The following is a 20,442-nucleotide window of genomic DNA, read 5'->3' as shown; positions in this document are numbered from 1 at the left end:
TTTTAATTGAACAAGCATGGGAAACAGTGTTTAAACCCTTTACAATGAAGATCTGGGAAGTTATTTGGGTTTTTACAAATTATCTTTGAAAGGCAGGGTCCTGAAAAAGGGATGTTTCTTTTTTTGCTGAGTTTACATGTATTCATGTTTTCTATACAATTTGTGTTATGGTTCATAGCATGTTATGGTATGTGGCCCTTATCACAATCATAAATAAACACACACCATCTTTATGAAATCGTTTTATTTCCAGAACAGAAGTGTGTGTGTGTGTGTGTGCATCTCCAGTTTGACTGTAGGCTGTACAGAAACACAGTGATCACCTCCTCACTGACACACAGAGACAGGGAACACAAGTTGCTAGAACTAGGACAGGTATCACTGTATTACACATTTTTTACACATACATTTCTGTGTGAAAGACTCCCCGCATTCTGTGTTTGACCAAGGTCTGTAGAGCTGGGGTGTATACGTTCTGAACGTTGCAGATAAAAAATAGAATGAATAGAGCTTCCATGAATCCCTATTATATCTGACAGACGATCATATCCGTTCAACACCATACATTTCTATCTTAACGTTGTGTAATGATGCACCACCCTGAACAGGCCCCTGTGCTCCTCAGTCTCTGGTGTTGTTGAAGTAGGTGACACACAATGGAGGTGATGTTCAGTTTCACTTCAACATTATTAATAATATTCACTTTATTTCTCCCAGGTTCCGTGAAGGGCGTGGTTCACAAACAACACACTACATCAAGTTGGATTTCTGTGGTTTTCAGTGCAGACTTGGTCTTTTATTTCTGGGGGAGAAAATAGGGATGACTGGGCTACACTTTTTCGGACAAAAAAAACAACCTTCTTACTCTCCTCCGCCAACTCATGCTCTTTACTAAAAGGCAAACTAAGCAGGGTTCATGCCAAGTGGGAAAGCAGTGATAACTACTGAAATTAAACTAAGTTAGCCTTGGCAATAATTGCTGTGGGGTAGGGGAAGATAAACACATGCACACATACTCACACAGCCAGTTTCCACTGCCTGCAGTCAACGACTAACTATACAGCCAGTGACAGATCTAAGAACACAGACAGGGTTTCCAGCCCATCCTGTCAGGTGTGAAGGAAGGCTACACCTTGGATACGCCCCTGGTTTCACTACCAGACACACCTGTTCTAACATCGACTTCTTCCCAAATCAGTTTGGTCCATTTCATAGTGAGTTTATTTAAGCCTTGCCCCTCTCCTTCATGTCAATAGTCTGAGTATAGTCAGTGTCCACCCCCTAAATATTTATTTGGACAGTGAAGCTAAACCTTTTAATTTGGCTCTATATTCCAGCATTTTGAACTTGAGATCAAATGTTTGAGGTGACAGTAAAGAATTTCACCTTTTATTTGAGGGTATTTTCATACATATGTTTTACCATATAGAAATGAAAGTGCTATGTATCTAGTCCCCCCAGTTAAGGTGTCATAAGTATTTGGACAAATAGAAATATAGTGTATTCAATTTAAACAACAGTTTAGTATTTGGCCCCATATTCCTGTCACGCAATGCCTACATCAAGCTTGTGACTCTACAAACTTGTTGGATGCACTTTCAGTTTGTTTTGGTTGTGTTTCAGATTATTTTGTGCCCAGTAGAAATTAGTGGTAAATAAAGTATTGTCATTTTGGAGTCACATTTATTGTAAATAATGTTTCTGAACACATCTATATTAATGTGGATGCTACCATTATTACAGATAATCATGGCTAAATCATGAATAATGATGAGTGAGGAAGTTACAGGCTTAAATATCAATACCCCCCCCCCCCCCCCCAAACAAAATTATACCCTCCTGTGATTGGTAATGGTGAGAGGTATGCATGATTTGGGGATATGATCTTTGTGCATCTAGATACGTAAAGTGCATTAATTTCTAAATGTTAAAATATGTATGAAATTACCCTCAAATAAAAGGCAACATTCTGTACTGTCGCCTCAACAAAACATTTGAACTCAAATCCAGGTGTATAGAGCCAAATCAAAAGTTTTAGCTTCACTGTCCAAATAAACATGTAGGGTAGTGTATGTGTGAGAAAAATAAAACGAAGCCTAGCGAACAGTGAGAAGCATGGCATCAGAGACACATTATCTTACACAACAGACAAACAAAGAAACTACCATCATCAAAAGACAAACTAAAAACGTTAAAAGAGACAGTAAAAATATGTCATTTAAGAGACTTGAGTTGGGTGAAACAAGTATCCATGATGCTTACACAGGCTGGGTCTCCAGTGGAAATCCTCTGTCCTGCTCTGAAATAGGCTGGGGTATATTGCAACGTGGTCTCAGTATTAATCTGTACGTAAATCCGAGACACTTAATTTAGTATCACAACCGGCCGTGATTGGGAGTCCCATAGGGTGGTGCACAATTGGCCCAGCGTCGTCCGGGTTTGGCTGTCTTAGTAAATAAGAATTTGTTCTTAACAGACTTGCCTACTTAAATAAAATAATGTCATATAATGCCACTAATTTGTGGATGTCCATCATCCATTTCTTATGTTACGATTCGCAATTTGTCCTTTTCAAAATGTACAATATGTTAAGAATTCCAATTTGTTGTAGTTAACATTAGCCAGTGGTGTAAAGTACTTAAGTAGTACTTCAAAGTATTTTTTACTTAAGTAGTATTTTGGGGTATTTGTACTTCACTTATTTATATTTTTGACAACTTTTACTTTACTACATTCCTAAACAAAATATTGTACTTTTTACTCCATACATTTTCCCTGACAACCAAAAGTACTCATATTTTGAATGCTAAGCAGGACAGGAAAATTGTCAAACTCCGTGTGCCCCTGGCTATCCATAAATTTAAATAACAAGAAAATGGTGCTGTCTGCTTTGCTTAATATAAGGAATGATAAATTATGTATATTTAAAACCAAATAGTTTCAGACTTTTAGTCAAGTAGTATTATACAATCCGACTCACTTTTAATTAAGTAACTTTCTATAAAAAGGTATCTATACTTTTACTCAAGTATGGATACTTCGTACTTTTCCCACCACTGACATCTAAGGGTGGTTAACATTAGCTAGTTTGCTAACGATATCTAGGCTAGGGGTTAGGTTTGGGGGTTAAGGTTAGGAGGTGGGTTAAAGAGTTAAGGCAAGAGTTAGCTAACATGCTAAGAAGCTGCAAAGCAGCTAAAAAAGTACTAAGTAGTTGCAAAGTTGCTAATTAGCTAAAATGCTGAAGTTGTCCGTGATGATATTTGAACACGCTCCTTTCGTTTTTGCTTTAGGTAACCTTTGGTCTAATGTAACCATACCAAACATAACATACACTATATATATACAGAAGTATGTGGACATCCCTTCAAATGAGTGGATTCGGTTATTTCAGACACACCCGTTGCTGACAAGTGTATAAAATCGAGCACACCGCCATGCAATCTCCATAGACAAACATTGGAAGTCGAATGTCAGTGACTCAACGTGACACAGTCATAGGATGCCACCTCTCCAACAAGTCTGTTCATCAAATGTATGCCCTGCTAGAGCTGCCCCGGTCAACTGTAGGTGCTGTTATTGTGAAGTGGAAACGTCTAAGAGCAACAACGGCTCAGCCGCAAAGTGGCAGGCCACAAACTTACAGAACGGGATCACAAAAAAAATAGTCTGTCCTCGGTTGCAACACTCACTACCGAGTTTCAAATTGCCTTTGGAAGCAACGTCAGCACAAGAACTGTTCATTGGGAGCTTAATGAAATGGGTTTCCATGGCCGAGCTGCCGCACACAAGCCTAAGATCACGATGAGGAATGCCAAGCGTTGGCTGGATTGGTGTAAAGCTCGCCGCCATTGAACTCTGGAGCAATGGAAACGCGTTCTCTGGAGTGATGAATCACGCTTCACCATCTGGCAGTCCGACGGACGAATCTGAGGTTGGCGAATGCCAGGAGAACGTTACCTGCCCCGATGCATAGTACCAACTGTAAAGTTTGATGGAGGAGGAATAATGGTCTGGGACAGTTTATGGTTCGGTCTAGGCCCCTTAGTTCCAATGAAGGGAAATCTTAATGCTACAGCATACAATGACATTCTAGACGACTCTGTGCTTCCAACTTTGTGGCCCCCGTGCACAAAGAGATCCATAAAGAAATGGTTTATCGAGATCGGTGTGGAAGAACTTCACTGGTCTGCACAGAGCCCTGACCTCAACCACATCGAACACCTTTGGGATGAATTGAAAGGCAGACTGAGAGCCAGGCATAATAGCCCAATATCAGTGCCTGTCCTCACTAATGCTCGTGGCTGAATGGAAGCAAGTCCCTGCAGAAATATTCCAACATCTAGGTGAAAGCCTTCCCAGAAGAGTTGAGACTGTTATTGCAGCAAGGGGGTGGGGACAACTCGATATTAAATGCCCATGATTTTGGAATGAGATGTTTGACGAGCAGGTGTCCACATACTTTTGGTCATGTCGTGTATCATACTAATTTGAGTGTCCCGGATTTACATTTACTGTGTCTAGTCTATGAAAGCAGGCTGTATATTATGGTATCAGACTTGGTTCATATGATACATGAACCAGAACAGGCCCTGTTAGACACTGGCTAACAGAATGCTAACACCCCTAACAGTCAAATCTTGACTTGATTGGCTAAGAGGACCCCCATCCTCACTAGTTCTAGAATGTCTGGGAACAGATCTAGAACGTTCATATCTAGACTACTGTGTTCTACACAATATACACAACCACACAGAGACTGTTGTTCAAGATCAGCGTCAAACTCATTCCTGGGAGGGCCGAGTGTCTGCAGGTTTTTCCTTTCAATTAAGACCTAGACAACCAGGTGAGGGAAGTTACTTACTAATTACTGACCTTAATTCACCAATAAAGTACAAGGGTGGAGCACAAATCTGCAGACATTTGGCCCTCAGAGGAATGACTGACATGTTCTAGACAGTTTGTTCTGTTTGAGTTTATTAGTTGCCAGCTCTGCTTCCGTGGAAGTTGTCGAGTCTCAGTCAAAGCAAAAGAGATCAAACGTCTGGGGTCCGTCTGTCTGTCCATCAATCTGTATGTTCAAGTCACATGGCATTACAGCACTGACTACTGGCCTAGCCCTGGCTGAAGCCTAAAGCACTGCCTCTATGAGCCTCTCTGTGGGGGGCAGCCTACCCCTCCCCACTTATAAAACTATAAAGAAATGGAGAGAATAAAACACGCCACAAGCCTCCCCCTCTCTCCCCCTCAGTAATAGTGTTTTCAATATGAAACAGTGGTCACACCCGCGTCAGATTCTAACGTTAACATGGCTTCAGTTCAGTCCCTCTGTCCTTCTGCCTTACACATAGCAATCTGAACGATAGGAGAGAGAGAGGGAGGGAGGGAGGGAGACTGCTCTGCTATTCACAGAGGGAGGAGTTTTCAGTGATGTCATCACGCTCTCGTCCTCCATCGCTACTTCAAAACCAGGTGGAGCCCCTCCCCCGTTTCATCTAGAGGGAGAGAGAGAAAGAGAGGGAAAGACAAGACATAGTGTTAGCATGGAGGCCAAACATGGGAAATAGAAACTAGAAAATAAATGTCTAGGGCCAGACACACAGACTATCAACATACCTTTGAGTGTGCCAATGAGAAAGCAGCTCTCATCAGGTAAGTTATAAACCACCTGGGGAACAACATGAATAAACTTCAACATTAAATACTCATAAAAACAAGGAATGTTACTGTACATAGCCCACCTATAATTTAGCCCAAACAACTACCTCTTTCCCAACTGTATTTAATTTTAATTTATTTATTTATTTTGCTCCTTTGCACCCCATTATTTTTTTATTTCTACTTTGCACATTCTTCCATTGCAAAACTACCATTCCAGTATTTTACTTGCTATATTGTATTTACTTTGCCATCTTGGCCTTTTTTGCCTTTACCTCCCTTCTCACCTCATTTGCTCACATTGTATATAGACTTGTTTATACTGCATTATTGACTGTATGTTTGTTTTTACTCCATGTGTAACTCTGTGTCGTTTTATCTGTCGAACTGCTTTGCTTTATCTTGGCCAGGTCGCAATTGTAAATGAGAACTTGTTCTCAACTTGCCTACCTGGTTAAATAAAAATAAAAGGTAAAAAGGCAGTATGTAAATATAATGCAAACACCTGATGGACAAAGAACATCAGCTCTTCCTAGTCAAAGATAAAATTCACACAATGTGTAGGTATGTGCTTACCTGGTCACTCAGCAGTATGTGTATTCCTGTGGGTCCTTGTCGGTAGACCTGGTTGATCTGTCCCAGTGGAACACCACACACACACGCCATCTTCCTGATCAACTCAGCAGCCGTCAGCTCCTCCAGGTATAGAGCATGGTATACTGCACACACCCCCATTAAAACACACACCCCCATTAAAACACACGCACACTGATGCTTCTATAAAATGGACACACAAAGGTGTACAGTATATTCCAAATGAGTCCTCATAGAAAAAGTAGCTTTATCCATAAGTAAACAATTGTGGTGGTATAACGGAGGAGACCACAGGAGTCTGCTGAGGGGCGGACAGCTTATAACAATGTCTGGAACGGAGTGAATGGAATGGTATCAAACACATGGAAACAATGTGCTTGATGCGTTTCGATACAATCCCATTGGTTCCGTTCCAGCCATTATGAGCCTGTCCTCCCCAATTAAGGTGCCACTGCCTGCCTGTGAGACACACCTACCATATAAGTTAGGTGAGTCACTGTGCTCTCCGTTCTCGCTGTCGCAGCGTCTCTCCAGCAGGGGGCTCTCCACATCACCCTCCTGACACACATAGATGGTCAACCTGGGACGCACCGACCTGCAAGGATACTTACACGTTATACACAGATAAACAAGAATATAAATCAGAGATGCACAAATTCACATAACCTGTCTCACCCACTCTGCCAGGTACTAAACACTCTGCCCTGAGTGGGGGATCATTTCACTTATTTATGTTTTAAAATACATCTTCCCAAGGCAAATATGATTCATGTTCCGAATCACATTTCACCCCCCTCCCTCCCACCCACCCACCCCCTCACACCCACCCATCCCCTCACTCACACCCACCCACCCATCCCCTCACTCACCCATCCCCTCACTCACTCACACCCACCCATCCCCTCACTCACTCACACCCACCCATCCCCTCACTCACTCACACCCACCCATCCCCTCACTCACTCACACCCACCCATCCCCTCACACCCACCCACCCATCCCCACCCCTCACACCCACCCATCCCCTCACTCACTCACACCCACCCATCCCCTCACTCACTCACTCACTCACACCCACCCATCCCCTCACTCACACCCACCCATCCCCTCACTCACTCACACCCACCCATCCCCTCACTCACTCACACCCACCCATCCCCTCACTCACTCACACCCACCCATCCCCTCACTCACACACACCCACCCATCCCCTCACTCACACCCCCTCACACCCACCCACCCCCTCCCTCACACACCACCCACCCACCTCCTTACTCACTCACGTCCCCCTCTTACTCACTCACCCACCCACCTGGATCTGAGTGTGTAGAAGAGTCTGATTCCATCAGCAGCTCCACAGATCTGAACCAGGTCATCCCGGGTCAACTTCATTAAGTCACAACCTACACATCAAATCACATTTTATTTGTTACATGCGCCAAATACAACATGTGTCGACCTTACTGTGAAATGCTTCCTTGAAAGCACTTAACAGTGCAGTTAAGAAAATACCACCCCAAAAAGAGATAAGAATAACAAATATTTAAAGAGCCACAGTAAATAACAATAGAGGGGCTATATACAGGGGGTGCTGGTACAGAGTCAATGTGTGAGGCACCAGTGGCTACGCATAGATAACAGAAAGTAGCAGCAGCGTGGGGGTGGGGGGGGGGGGGGGGTGCAAATAGTCTGGGAGTCTTATGGCTTGGGGGTAAAAGCTGTTTAGAAGCCTCTTGGACCTAGACTTGGCGCTCCGGTACTGCTTACCATGCGGTAGCAGAGAGAACATTCTACGACTAGGTTGGCTGGAGTCTGACAATTTTTAGGGCCTTCCTCTGACACCGCCTGGTATAGAGGTCCTGGATGGCAGGAAGCTTGGCCCCAGTGATGTACTTGGCCGTACGCACTACCCTCTGTAGTGTCTTGCGGTCGGAGGCCGAGCAGTTGCCGTTCCAGGCAGTGTTGCGACAGGATGCTCTCGATGGTGCAGCTGTAAAACCTTTTGAGGATCTCAGGGCGCATGCCAAATCTTTTCAGTCTCCTGAGGGGAATAGGTTTTGTCATGCCCTCTTCACAACTGTCGTGTTGTGCTTGGACCACATTAGTTCGTTGGTGTTGTGGATGTCAAGGAACTTGAAGCTCTCAACCTGCTCCACTATAGCCCAGTCGATGAGAATGGGGGAGTGCTCGGTCCTCCTTTTCCTGTAGTCCACAATAATCTCCTTAGTCTTGGTTACGTTAAGGGAGAGGTTGATGTCCTTGTACCACACGGTCAGGTCTCTGACTTCCTCCCTATAGGATGTCACATCGTTGTCAGTGATCAAGCTTGTTGTGTCGTCTGCAAACTTAATGATGGTGTTGGAGTCGTGCCTGGCCTTGCAGTCAACAGGGAGTACAGGAGGAGACTGAGCACGCACCCCTGAGGGACCCCCGTGTTGAGGATGAGCATGGCGGATGAATTATTACCTACCCTTACCACCTGGGGGTAGCCCGTCAGGAAGTCCAGGATCCAGTTGAAGGGAAGTGTTTAGTCCCAGGGTCCTTAGCTTAGTGATGAGCTTTGAGGGCAATATGGTGTTGAACACTGACCTGTAGTCAATTAACAGAATTCTCACATTAGGTGTTTATTTTGTCCAAGTGGGAAAGGGCAGTGTGGAGTGCAATAGATTGCATCATCTGTGGATCTGTTGGTGCGGTATGCAAATTGGAGTGGGTCTAGGGTTTCTGGGATAACGGTGTTGATGTGAGCCATGACCAGCCTTTCAAAGCATTTCATGGCTACAGATGTGAGTTCTACAGGTCGGTAGTCATTTAGGAAGGTTACCTTTGTGTTCTTGGGCACAGGGACTATGGTGGTCTGCTTGAAACATGTTGGTATTACAGACAAGGAGAGGTTGAACATGTCAATGAAGACACTTGCCAGTTGGTCATTGCATGCTCGCAGTACACGTCCTGGTAATCCGTCTGACCCTGTGGCCTTGTGAATGTTGACCTGTTTAAAGGTCTTACTCACGTCGGCTGCGGAGAGCGTGATCACACAGTCGCCTGGAACAGCCGATGCTCTCATTGCATGCTTCAGTGTTACTTGCCTCGATGCGAGCATAGAAGTTGTTGGGCTCGTCTGGTAGGCTTGTGTCACTGGGCAGCTCTCGGCTGTGCTTCCCTTTGTAGTCTGTAATAGTTTGCAAGCCCTGCCACATCAGACGAGCGTCGGAGCCGGTGTAGTACAATTTGATCTTAGTCCTGTATTGACGCATTGCCAGGTTGATGGTTCGTCGGAGGGCATAGCGGAATTTCTTATAAGCTTCCAGGTTGGAGTCCCGCTCCATGAAAGAGGCAGCTCTACCCTTTAGTTCAGTACGGACGTTGCCTGTAATCAATGAATCCTGGTTGGGGTATGTACGTACTGTCACTGTGGGGAGGACATCCTCGATGCACTTATTGATAAAGCCAGTGACTGATGTGGTGTACTCCTCAATGCCATCGTATTCCAGTCTGTGCTAGCAAAACAGTCCTGTAGTTTAGCATCTGCTTCATATGACCCCTTTTTTATTGATTGAGTCACTGGTGCTTCCTGCTTTCATTTTTGCTGGTAAGCAGGAATCAGGAGGAAAGAGTTATGGTCAGATTTGCCAAATGGAGGGCAGGGAGAGCTCTGTACGGGTCTCTGTGTGTGGAGTGAAGGTGGTCTAGAATTTTATTCCCTCTGGTTGCACGATTAACATGCTGATAGAAATGAGGTAAAACTGATTTAAGTTACCCTGCATTAACTTCTTATGGCTGGGGGGGCAGTATTGAGTAGCTTGGATGAATAAGTTGCCCAAAGTAAACGGCATGCTCCTCAGTCTCAGTTGCTAATATATGCATATTATTATTAGTATTGGATTCAAAACACAAACGTTTCTAAAACTGTTTGAATGATGTCTGTGAGTATAACAGAACTCATATGGCAAGCAAAATCCTGAGGAGAAATCAAAATAGGAAGGGAGAAATCTGAGCTCTGTATGTATTCACCAGAGTCCCCAATGAAATCCCCTTGAGATATTAATGATGTTGCACTGCTTAGGGGTTCCACTAGATGTCAACCATCAACAGACATGTTAATGAGACTTCTATGGTGTTGTGGGAGTGAATGATAGATTCTACTATCAGATGTCTGGCAGACAGACATTTTCTGATCACGCGTATTCCTCATGGTATTCACTTGCGTTCCATTGCTCATGAAGACAAATAGGAATACTCCGGTTGGAACTTTATTGAAGCTAAATGTTAAAAACATCCTAATAATTGATTCTGTACTTAGTTTGAAATGTTTCTTCGACCTGTAAAATAACTTTTTGAAGTTTTTGTCCAACGTAACGCTGACCAGAATGAGCGTTTGGATATGTATACCAAACGCGCTAACAAAAGAAGGTATTTGTACATAAATAATGGACATTATCGAACAAAACAAACATTTGTGGACCTGGGATTCCTGGAGTGCTTTCTGATGTAGATCAAAAGGTAAGGGAATATTTATCATGTAATTTCTTGATCATGTTGACGTCAACATGGCGGCTATTGTGACAAATTTTGGGATGTTTTTGGAACTAGTGAATGTAACGTGCCAATGTAAACTCATATTTTGATAAATATGAACTTTAACAAAACATACATGTATTGTGTAACATGAAGTCCTATTAGTGTCATCTGATGAAGATCGTCAAAGGTTAGTGATTCATTTTATCTCTATTTGTGCTTTTTGAAACTCCTCTTTGGCTGGGAAAAAAAATGGCTGTGTTTTTCTGTGGCTGTGTGGTGACCTAACAATCGTTTGTGGTGCTTTTGCTATAAAGCATATTTGAAAATCGGACACTGTGGTGGGATAAACAACGAGAATAGCTTTAAAAATGGTATGAGATACATGTATGTTTGAGGAATTTTAATTACGAGATTTGATGTTTTGAAAATGGCGCCCTACACTTTGACTGGCTGTTGTCACATCGCTCCCAATAACGGGATTGCAGCCATAAGAAGTTCAAGTCCCCAGCCACTAGGAGCGCCACCTCTGGATGACATTACAACAGGTTCACTTTAATAACTCCTACAAAATAACCTACACAATGCGAAGAGTGTGTGTGTACCTGAGAAGTGGGAGAAGAGTCGTGCATATGTGTTGAAGCGGTTCTTGACAAGCCACTTCTGAGCCTCCTTGATGGTAGCCGTAGGACTGAGCTGCTAGAGAGAGGGATATAGAGAAAGAGAAGAGGGTGTGTTGGGGGGGATAACAATGAATTTCAACATAAATACAACCTAAACTGGAGGCTTTTGTTAAATGAGAAGTTTTTACAGGATTTGAGACACGTCTGTCCGTGTGTGTATGATGTATACTAACCTCTGTGACGACTTGGCTGACAGGGTCTGTCTGGTGATTGGGCGACGAGGGGCCACTGGAATACAACAGTCACAGTCAGCATTATCTCACTATGTCCACACAGAATTTTCTCACTCTCACACACGGGCCTACCTGTCAGGTACAGAGGAGGCAGTGTATGTGGAGAGCGGTGTAGAGGAGAAAGAGGGGCCAGCTGTCTGGGGAGAGCTGATGTAGGCATCAGGCCACGGAGAACACTGACCAGAGAGGAGAGAGAGACAACACACTGCGATAATACTACTGAGCATTACCGTCACCAATTAGCAAGCATCAAACCACTCCACATATTATATTCACTGCCTTGACAGGAGTGGAGGATGTTTATATAATATATAGTGCCTTCGGAAAGTATTCACACCCCTTGACTTTTCCCACATTGTTATATTACAGTCTGAATTTTAAATGGATCAAATTGAGATTTTGTATCACTGGCCTACACACAATACCCCATAATGTCAAAGTGGAATGGTGTTTTTGAAATTATTTTTTTTTTAAAGTTTTAAAGCTGAAATGTCTTGAGTCAATAAGTATTCAACTCCTTTGTTATGGCAAGCCTAAATAAGTTCAGGAGTAAACATTTGTTTAACAAGTCAAAATGTGTACAAGCGTGTTTAACATGTCTACCTCGTCTCTGTACCCCACACATACAATTATCTGTAAGGTCCCTCAGTCGAGCAGTGAATTTCAAACACAGATTCAACCACAAAGACCAGGGAGGTTTTCCAATGCCTCGCAAAGGCCACCTAATGGTAGATGGGAAAAAATAAAGACATTGAATATCCCTTTGAACATGGGGAAGTTATTAATTACACTTTGGATGGTGTATCAATACACCCAATCACTACAAAAGGTACAGGTGTCCTTCCTAACTCAGTTGACGGAGAAGGAAGCCGCTAAGGGATTTCACCATGAGGCCAATGGTGACTTTAAAACAGAGTGTAATGGCTGTGATAGGAGAAAACTGAGGATAGATCAACAACATTGTAATTTAGTATTGTGGAATAACTACAAAGTGAAAAGGAGGAAGCCTGTACAGAATAAAATGTTCCAAAGCATCCTGTTTGCAACAAGGCACTAAAGTAAAACTTTTCAAAAATGTGGCAGAGAAATGAACTTAATGTCCTGAATACAAAGTGTTATGTTTGGGGCAAATCCAACACAACACTGAGCACCAATCTTAATATTTTCAAGCATGGAGGTGGCTGCATCAGGTTATGGGTATGCTTGGCAGCTGCATCAGGTTATGGGTATGCTTGGCAAGGACGAGGACGTTTTTTTTGATGATAAAAATAAAATGGAATAGAGCTAAGCACAGGCGAAATCCTAGAGGAAAACCTGGCTCAGCCTGCTTTCCAACAGACACTGGGAGACAAATTCATCTTTCAGTTGGACAATAACCTAAAACACAAGGCCAAATATACACTGGAGTTGCTTACCAAGATAACATTGAATGTTCCCGAGGGTCCTAGTCAGTCAGCTTGAAAATCCATCGCAAGACTTGAAAATGGCTGTCTAGCAATGATGAACAACACATTTGACAGAGCTTGAAGAATTTTTTGAAGAATACGTGTGAAAATATTGTACAATCAAGGTGTGCAGAGCTCTTTTGAGTCTTACCCAGAGACTCACAGCTGTAAACGCTGCCAAAGGTGATTATAACATGTATTGACTCAGGGATGTGAAAACTTTGGTAAATTAGATATTCTTGTATTTCATTTAATACTTTTTTTAAAATCCCAAAACATGTTTTTGTTTTGTCATTATGCGATATTGTGTGTAGATTTTTGAATTCAGGCTGTACCAACAAAATATGGAATAAGTCAAGGATAGGATATACATGGCATTTGGAAAGTTTTCAGACCCCTCGACCAAATTTTGTTAGGTTACAGCCGTATTCTAAAATGGATGAAATAGTTTTTTTCCCCCTCATCAATCTACACACAATACCCCATACTGACAAAGCAAAAACAGGTTTATAGAAATGTTTGCACGTTTATTTTTTTAAATAAAAAAAAATGAAGGAAATATCACATTTACATAACATCAGATCCTTTACTCAGTACTTTGTTGAAGTGACTTTGGCAGCGATTACAGCCTCGAGTCTTCTTGGGTATGACGCTACAATCTTGGCACACCTGTATTTGGGGAGTTTCTCCCATTCTTCTCTGCAGATCCTCTCAAGCTCTTTCATGTTGGATGGGGAGCGTCGCTGCACAACTATTTTCAGGTCTCTCCAGAAATGTTTGATCGGGTCAAGTCCGGGCCACTCAGACATTCAGAGACTTGTACCGAAGCCACTCCTGCGTCGTCTTGGCTGTGTGCTTAAGGTTGTTGTCTTGTTGGAAGGTGAACCTTCGCCCCAGTCTGAGGTCCTGAGCGCTCTGGAGTAGGTTTTCATCAAGGATCTCTGTACTTTGCTCCATTCATCTTTCCCTCAATCCTGACTAGTCTCCCAGTCCCTGCCGCAGAAAAACTTCTCCACAGGATGATGCTGCCACCACCATGCTTCACCGTAGGGAGGGTACCAAGTTTCCTTGAGACATAACGCTTGACATTCAGGTCGAAGAGTTCAATCTTGGTTTCACCAGGCCAGAGAATCTTGTTTCTCGTGGTCAGAGTCTTTTAGGTGCCTTTTGGCAAACTCCAAGTGGGCTGTCATGTGACTTTTACTGAGGAGTGGTTACCGGCTAGCCACTACCATAAAGGCCTGAAAGTGACCATTGGGTTCTTCTTACATTTGCAAACATTTCTAAAAAACAGTTTTTGCTTTGTCATTATGGGGTATTGGGTGTAGATTGAGGGGGACGACGACAATTGAACAAATTTTAGACTAAGGCTGTAATGTAACAAAATGTGGAAAATTGGAGGGAGTCTGAATACTTTCCGAATTTACTGTATATTATATAGGACACTTACAGTGCCTCTCTTGGCCAGCGAGTCCCCACAGTCAGCCGGCAGCGTCCGCTTGCTGGACTTCTTCAGCTCATAGTCTCCTGCCTCCTCTATGATGGGCTCCAGCCTCATCTACACAAACACATACACTAAGTTTCACACAAACATGCACACTCACAATCTGACTGCAAACAAAACAGATCTAAAACTTGCCTACTAATACCCGTAAGTGACACTTCCAATGCATGCAAACTCTGTTTCATTAAGTGCCTTCTAGTTTTCCAGTCCTAATTAAATGCCATTCAAACCCCCAGACTGACAAACCTCTGATAGTATGGTTGTGTCGTAGGAGGGCTGGTACTTCTCCTTTTCCTGAGACGTTCGTTTCTCCATCTTCTCTCTGTCAGTCTTCTGTTTCCTGTCTGCCCCCTTTGGCTGGGGGGAGGAGAGAAAGAGAGAGAGGGAGCGAGAAAAAGAGAGAATGCAGAATGTTAAATCAGGTGCAGGCTTGTCATCTGACTTAGTATGTCAAAGTGTGTAAGTGTGATTGACTGTTCAGAGAATATGAGTGTGTTTTATTTAACTAGGCAAGTCAGTTAAGAACAAATTCTTATTTTCAATGACGGCTTTGGAACAATGGGTTAACTGCCTTGTTGAGGGGCAGAATGACATTTTTACCTTGTCAGCTCGGGGATTCGATCTAGCAATCTATTCGGCTACTGGCCCAACACTCTAACCACTAGGCTACCTGCCACCCTGTGTGTGTGTGTACCTTGAAGACTTTGATTTGGCAGGAGGCAGAGTGGAGGTGTTCAGTGTACTCTCCGTTGTCTCCCTGTCTGAAAGTGTCGATCTGGATCCTGAAGGGAACTCCCTTCTCTCCTCCATGCTTTCTAGGGGTGAACTCTGTACTGATGCAGTGAACCTACACACACAATGGATGGAGAGAATAGAGGCAGAGGAGAGTCTGAGTCAATGTGACTACAGGGAAGTGTGTGTGTGTTGACTGGTGTGTTACCTGCACAAACACGGAGGCTCTCTTGTTGAGGTCCCAGAGGAATTCGGCAGCGTTGAGCTGAGCGGGGTTGGCCTTCGCCTCCACAATACCCACTGACAGGGGGATGTCTACACACACACTGCAAATTAGTATTACATACAGAACAACACCCCCCCTTAAGGCATCACATGTACTGACTGCTACACACACACTTCAGTGTTCTTACCGATATCTAGGAGACGGTCTCCAGGGCGATTCCATTTCCACCCCTCCAGTTGCTGGTGCTCTGTGTACTGGAGTCTTCTGTCATGAAACACCACCCTAACGATGCTCTACATACACACACACAGTTATGAAACACCACCCTAACGATGCTCTACATACACACACACAGTTATGAAACACCACCCTAACGATGCTCTACATACACACACACAGTTATGAAACACCACCCTAACGATGCTCTACATACACACACACAGTTATGAAACACCACCCTAACGATGCTCTACATACACACACACAGTTATGAAACACCACCCTAACGATGCTCTACACACACAGTTATGAAACACCACCCTAACGATGCTCTACACACACAGTTATGAAACACCACCCTAACGATGCTCTACACACACAGTTATGAAACACCACCCTAACGATGCTCTACACACACAGTTATGAAACACCACCCTAACGATGCTCTACACACACAGTTATGAAACACCACCCTAACGATGCTCTACACACACAGTTATGAAACACCACCCTAACGATGCTCTACACACACAGTTATGAAACACCACCCTAACGATGCTCTACACACACACACACAGTTATGAAACACCACCCTAACGATGCTCTACACACACAGAGTTATGAAACACCACCCTAACGATGCTCTACACACACACAGTTATGAAACACCACCCTAACGATGCTCTACACACACAGTTATGAAACACCACCCTAACAATGCTCTACACACACAGTTATGAAACACCACCCTAACGATGCTCTACATACACACACACAGTTTTGAAACACCACCCTAACGATGCTCTACATACACACACACAGTTTTGAAACACCACCCTAACGATGCTCTACATACACACACACACAGTTATGAAACACCACCCTAACAATGCTCTACACACACAGTTATGAAACACCACCCTAACAATGCTCTACACACACACAGTTATCAAACACCACCGGCTCAAAGACCGCAACAATCATAACTACAAAGAAACCACGCACACAGAAAATCTGCAATATTAATATTTCTGACCTTGACACTCTTGTTGTTAATCTCTGGTAACTCGGACAGCTTTCGGTTGTCCAGCATACGGATCTCATAAGACTGGCCTGAGAGACAGAGGGGGTTAAGATGAGGTTTGAGTGATTGTGTATCTCTGCTGTTTGAAAATAGACAACATCCTTTCTTGCTATTGGTGGAGAGCTATTAAGCATTACCATGTGAGTGTGGGTTTGTGTACAGCATAGTTAAGGTAGTTTCCCATGACAGGAGTGTGTGAGTAAGTCACCTTGGTTCAGGTAGGTGAGTGTCTCATCGTGTAGTTTGACAGCAGGGGAGGTGGCAGCACAGAGAACGTACTGGAAGGGAGGGTTGAGACTGCTGCTCTCACAGTCTGAAGGAAGACTGGAGTCCTCCTGTTTAAAGATTGGCAGGGCCAGCACATCACTGGAGAGACAAAGAGAGATGGTGGGAGAGAGACTAGTTAAGTAAGACTAAGTAGCCCTGTTGAAACAGTAACAGTTGGAAGTGTCCCACTGGAAAATACTTTTCTGTTTTACAACATACGAGCCAGTCTGACATAACCTGCACACAGACACTTGGCACCAGCTCCAGACAGACAGCCTGTCCCCAGCTCACCCTAACGGATCCTAGCGCTCGGCAGAAGTGTGTGTGTGCCCGGGTAACCAAAGTCTCTCCTATATGCCAAGAAATGTGTTCATGGTCCCTGGAACAGCTCAGGTTAATTAAGTTCACTTTGAAAATGTGGGGGAAGTTGGCAGTCTGAATTTAAAAGTCCACATAATGCTCTAAGGACAAGTCAAGCTGTAGAAGACCTCTACCTTCAAGTAAAAACTAAGAATCTGACAAGATTGGATAGGTGAACATATTTCAATAAATAGATTCCATCGATCCAGTGATGTCAGATCAGTGAAAGAAAATAGGCAATGAAGGGAGAGGAAGGAATCCTTGAACTATTGGAACAGACCATAGTGTGAATTAGTCTGCTAGAGTGGTATATCTTTAAATAAAAAGATTATTCCAAATTAAACAAGTCCACTGCCATGACATGGTTTAACCAAAACAATCCATGTGGGTGCACTTGTCATCCCGCAAAGGTCCCGTATCGAATGTTACATTTTTGTCATTTAGCAGACAGACACTCTTATCCAGTGCAACTTACAGTAGTGAGTTCATATATTTCCATACTTTTTTCGTACTGGTTCCCTGCGGGAATCAAACCCACAACCCTGGGGTTACAAGTACCATGCGCTACAAGTTGGAATTTCACGTGTCCCAACTTTTCTTTCTACAAAAAAAAGGTCATACTGTCAGTAAAGCACCAATTAATTAAGGTTACAAGAGTGTAGACCCAATGAAAATCAGCAAATGTCATTACACTTGTGATTTGTAAGAGATGTTTCGTTCCATTAATCAAATGGCAAATGTGCACTGTTTGGCTGCTGGAATTATTTTGGAGTGGACGAACATGCGCAGGTAGGCAATTTTTTGAAGAGATTTGTTTGACAATAAGATTAAAACATTGTGAATGGCTGTGTTCATGCCAAATGATATACCAGTAAACGACATGTCTACTGTTTATTGCATACGCAAGCACATCCACACAAACAAGGTCCCACATAAAAAAAATAGAGACCCCCTGAATGTCATGGTATAATTCACTCTGGAATAGACCCCTCTCATAAACACAACTACTGCAGACAGTGTACTGTATTCTCCCTGTCCCACCCTAACCCAACGCCTCCTGCATGGCATGCCAGTTGCAGAGCCGCTTCCCCACTCAGCATTGCTGCCAAGGAAACTGCATCTGCTTCCTGACACATGAGGAGCCGGCTCCACTGACAAACAGACATTCTGTTCCTACTGAGCACCACAGCTGCTCTCTAAACATGTGAGACACACACACAGGGAGGATCCTGATAAGACAGCTGACAGTCCTGGAGTTCTTTCCCACAGAAACACAACCTACTTCACAAAAACATCTGTGGGGAAAACACACATAGGGCTGTTGCGGTACTGTGAGGGTGGTGTTTCATAACTGTGTGTGTGACACTGAGGTAATGGGTGTGTGTGTGTGTCTTTTCCTGACTGTTCCATAGTGGATGATCTGACTGGTACAGTTACAAACTCCCCTGAGCATCCCAGCTTATTGCTGCAATAGCAACCCCAGTTACACCATGTTGCGTTCACTTCAAGAGGTGCCACAGGCACCCAGAGAGAGGTGGTGGGTGAGAGCTTATCCCCCCTCCCTCCCTGTGCTTAGGGTTTATGTTCCCGACATTCTGCCACTGCCCCCCCCCCCCCCCTCTTTGTGTCTAGTAGGGTATTTAAGCCCTCTGTCCTCCATGGCAACCTGCTGTGATGGTCCCCTCCATCCCAAAACAAAGACCAACACATACATACCACACAGAGGGGATGCGATACAACACACACAAAATGTCATTCCTCCATATTGGGTGAATCCCAGGGTTTAGGAGACAGAGTGGGAACAATTTGTAGCTTCCATCCCATGTCCAGACACAGTGATATCTATTTTGTATACCAAACGGTCTCTCTAACCTCATACTGTAGGCGCCAGCCCCCAGCTCCTGCCCGATGCCCGAAAGACTGGCATCGAAGTCGTGTACCAGCCCTGACTCGATGGTGGCATCGTCCATCTTCAGCACCCAGGCCATGGCCCCCAGTTCCTTCTCCTCCGCCTCTAGCCGAAGGGCCGCCAGATTGCCTCCGGTGAAGGGACCGCAGCTAGCGGGAGAATAAACCGCTGCTGGTGGACTAGAGAAGATTTAAGAGAAAGTTAACCAAGGTAGCTAGTTAGATAGTTTGCTACTGCTAGCTACTGGTGGTTGGCTAAGAAGATGGCTAGTTAGCTGTTAGATAACTGCTGTAGCTAGCTAACTGAAGATCGAATAACAGTGTATTGATAGCGCTCCACTAGCTGGGTGATATATCGCCATAATAGGTTACAATATGGCTGGCAAGTGAAAGTAGACATCTGGACTGATGTGAAGACTACAAACAGACTAACTAGCTAGGTAAAGTTAACAGACATACGTTAGCTAGCAAGTTAACAACAAAATCCACAACCATTACGTTGGGTTGATTACCAGCAGCATGCTAAATAACCGTTTGCTAGCAAAACCCTGCACCACTAACGCTAGCTACCCAGCTAGCGCTAGTTAGCTCAACTGCGGTCCTCGAAAGTCAATTTCGCCGGGGATATGGCACACCGTAATATCCAAACCCAGCCAAAGCTAGCCACCTAGCTAGCTAGCAACATTACGTAATTGCAGGGGGATGTTGTTGACAGTCCACACACCGCATTCCCACGCAATGTCCGTCTGAATTAACTAGCTAGCATTAACAGGCTAGTAGCATTAGCAAACTTCACTTGCTTTTGATTCACGGATGTTTGGAATCCTCCTATGCGAAGGTCGCAGCCAGCGCTTCCTGTGCCCTCCGAAACCTCTCTCCTTTTTTCATCGCGGACTTGTGACCAGGGCTACAGTTCCCGGCCGGTTAAATAAGAGTCTTTAAACATCAGAAGAGTGGCAGTTGTCACAAAAGCAGCCAGCATAAACATGGCTTCTCAACAGACTATGCCCT

General features: G+C 43.9%; 1 protein-coding gene across 3 annotated transcripts; it reads right to left on the bottom strand.

Annotated features, from left to right (window-relative positions):
* Nucleotides 1-227: 227 nt before the first annotated feature.
* ubp1 (upstream binding protein 1) lies at nucleotides 228-20,338 on the bottom strand. Of its 3 annotated transcripts, none has more exons than XM_020505219.2 (17): nucleotides 20,232-20,338; nucleotides 19,396-19,611; nucleotides 17,105-17,262; nucleotides 16,849-16,925; nucleotides 15,781-15,886; nucleotides 15,576-15,682; nucleotides 15,330-15,482; nucleotides 14,882-14,992; nucleotides 14,582-14,689; nucleotides 11,759-11,862; nucleotides 11,627-11,681; nucleotides 11,376-11,469; nucleotides 7,565-7,655; nucleotides 6,729-6,847; nucleotides 6,235-6,377; nucleotides 5,617-5,668; nucleotides 228-5,495 (listed from the first exon to the last, which is right to left on the bottom strand). In XM_020505219.2, the coding sequence occupies exons 2-17, from the start codon at nucleotides 19,509-19,511 to the stop codon at nucleotides 5,458-5,460; spliced, it is 1,632 nt and encodes a 543-aa protein (XP_020360808.1). In that variant the 5' UTR covers nucleotides 19,512-19,611; nucleotides 20,232-20,338; the 3' UTR covers nucleotides 228-5,457. The 3 variants fall into 3 exon arrangements, with proteins under 3 accessions (XP_020360808.1, XP_020360807.1, XP_020360806.1); XM_020505218.2 differs by lacking the exon at nucleotides 20,232-20,338 and adding an exon at nucleotides 19,944-20,213 and having other exon boundaries at nucleotides 11,376-11,466; XM_020505217.2 differs by lacking the exon at nucleotides 20,232-20,338 and adding an exon at nucleotides 19,944-20,212.
* Between the last annotated feature and the right edge of the window lie 104 nt (nucleotides 20,339-20,442).

The sequence above is a fragment of the Oncorhynchus kisutch genome, linkage group LG17 (assembly GCF_002021735.2).
Source record: "Oncorhynchus kisutch isolate 150728-3 linkage group LG17, Okis_V2, whole genome shotgun sequence".
Classification (NCBI taxonomy): Eukaryota; Metazoa; Chordata; class Actinopteri; order Salmoniformes; family Salmonidae; genus Oncorhynchus; species Oncorhynchus kisutch.
The sequence above is the reverse complement of the archived record's forward strand: the minus strand, read 5'-3'. Positions and strand labels throughout refer to the sequence as shown.

Bases quoted from the DNA above. Each gene is read 5' to 3' on its own strand.
- ubp1 (XM_020505219.2), bottom strand. From the start codon at position 19,511: ATGGCCTGGGTGCTGAAGATGGACGATGCCACCATCGAGTCAGGGCTG. The intron at 14,690-14,881 runs GTTTGTCAGTCT...GTGTTTGTGTAG, and splicing joins ACACAACCATACTATCAGAG to ATGAGGCTGGAGCCCATCAT. The intron at 11,682-11,758 runs GTAGGCCCGTGT...GTTGTATTCCAG, and splicing joins GCCTCCTCTGTACCTGACAG to TGGCCCCTCGTCGCCCAATC.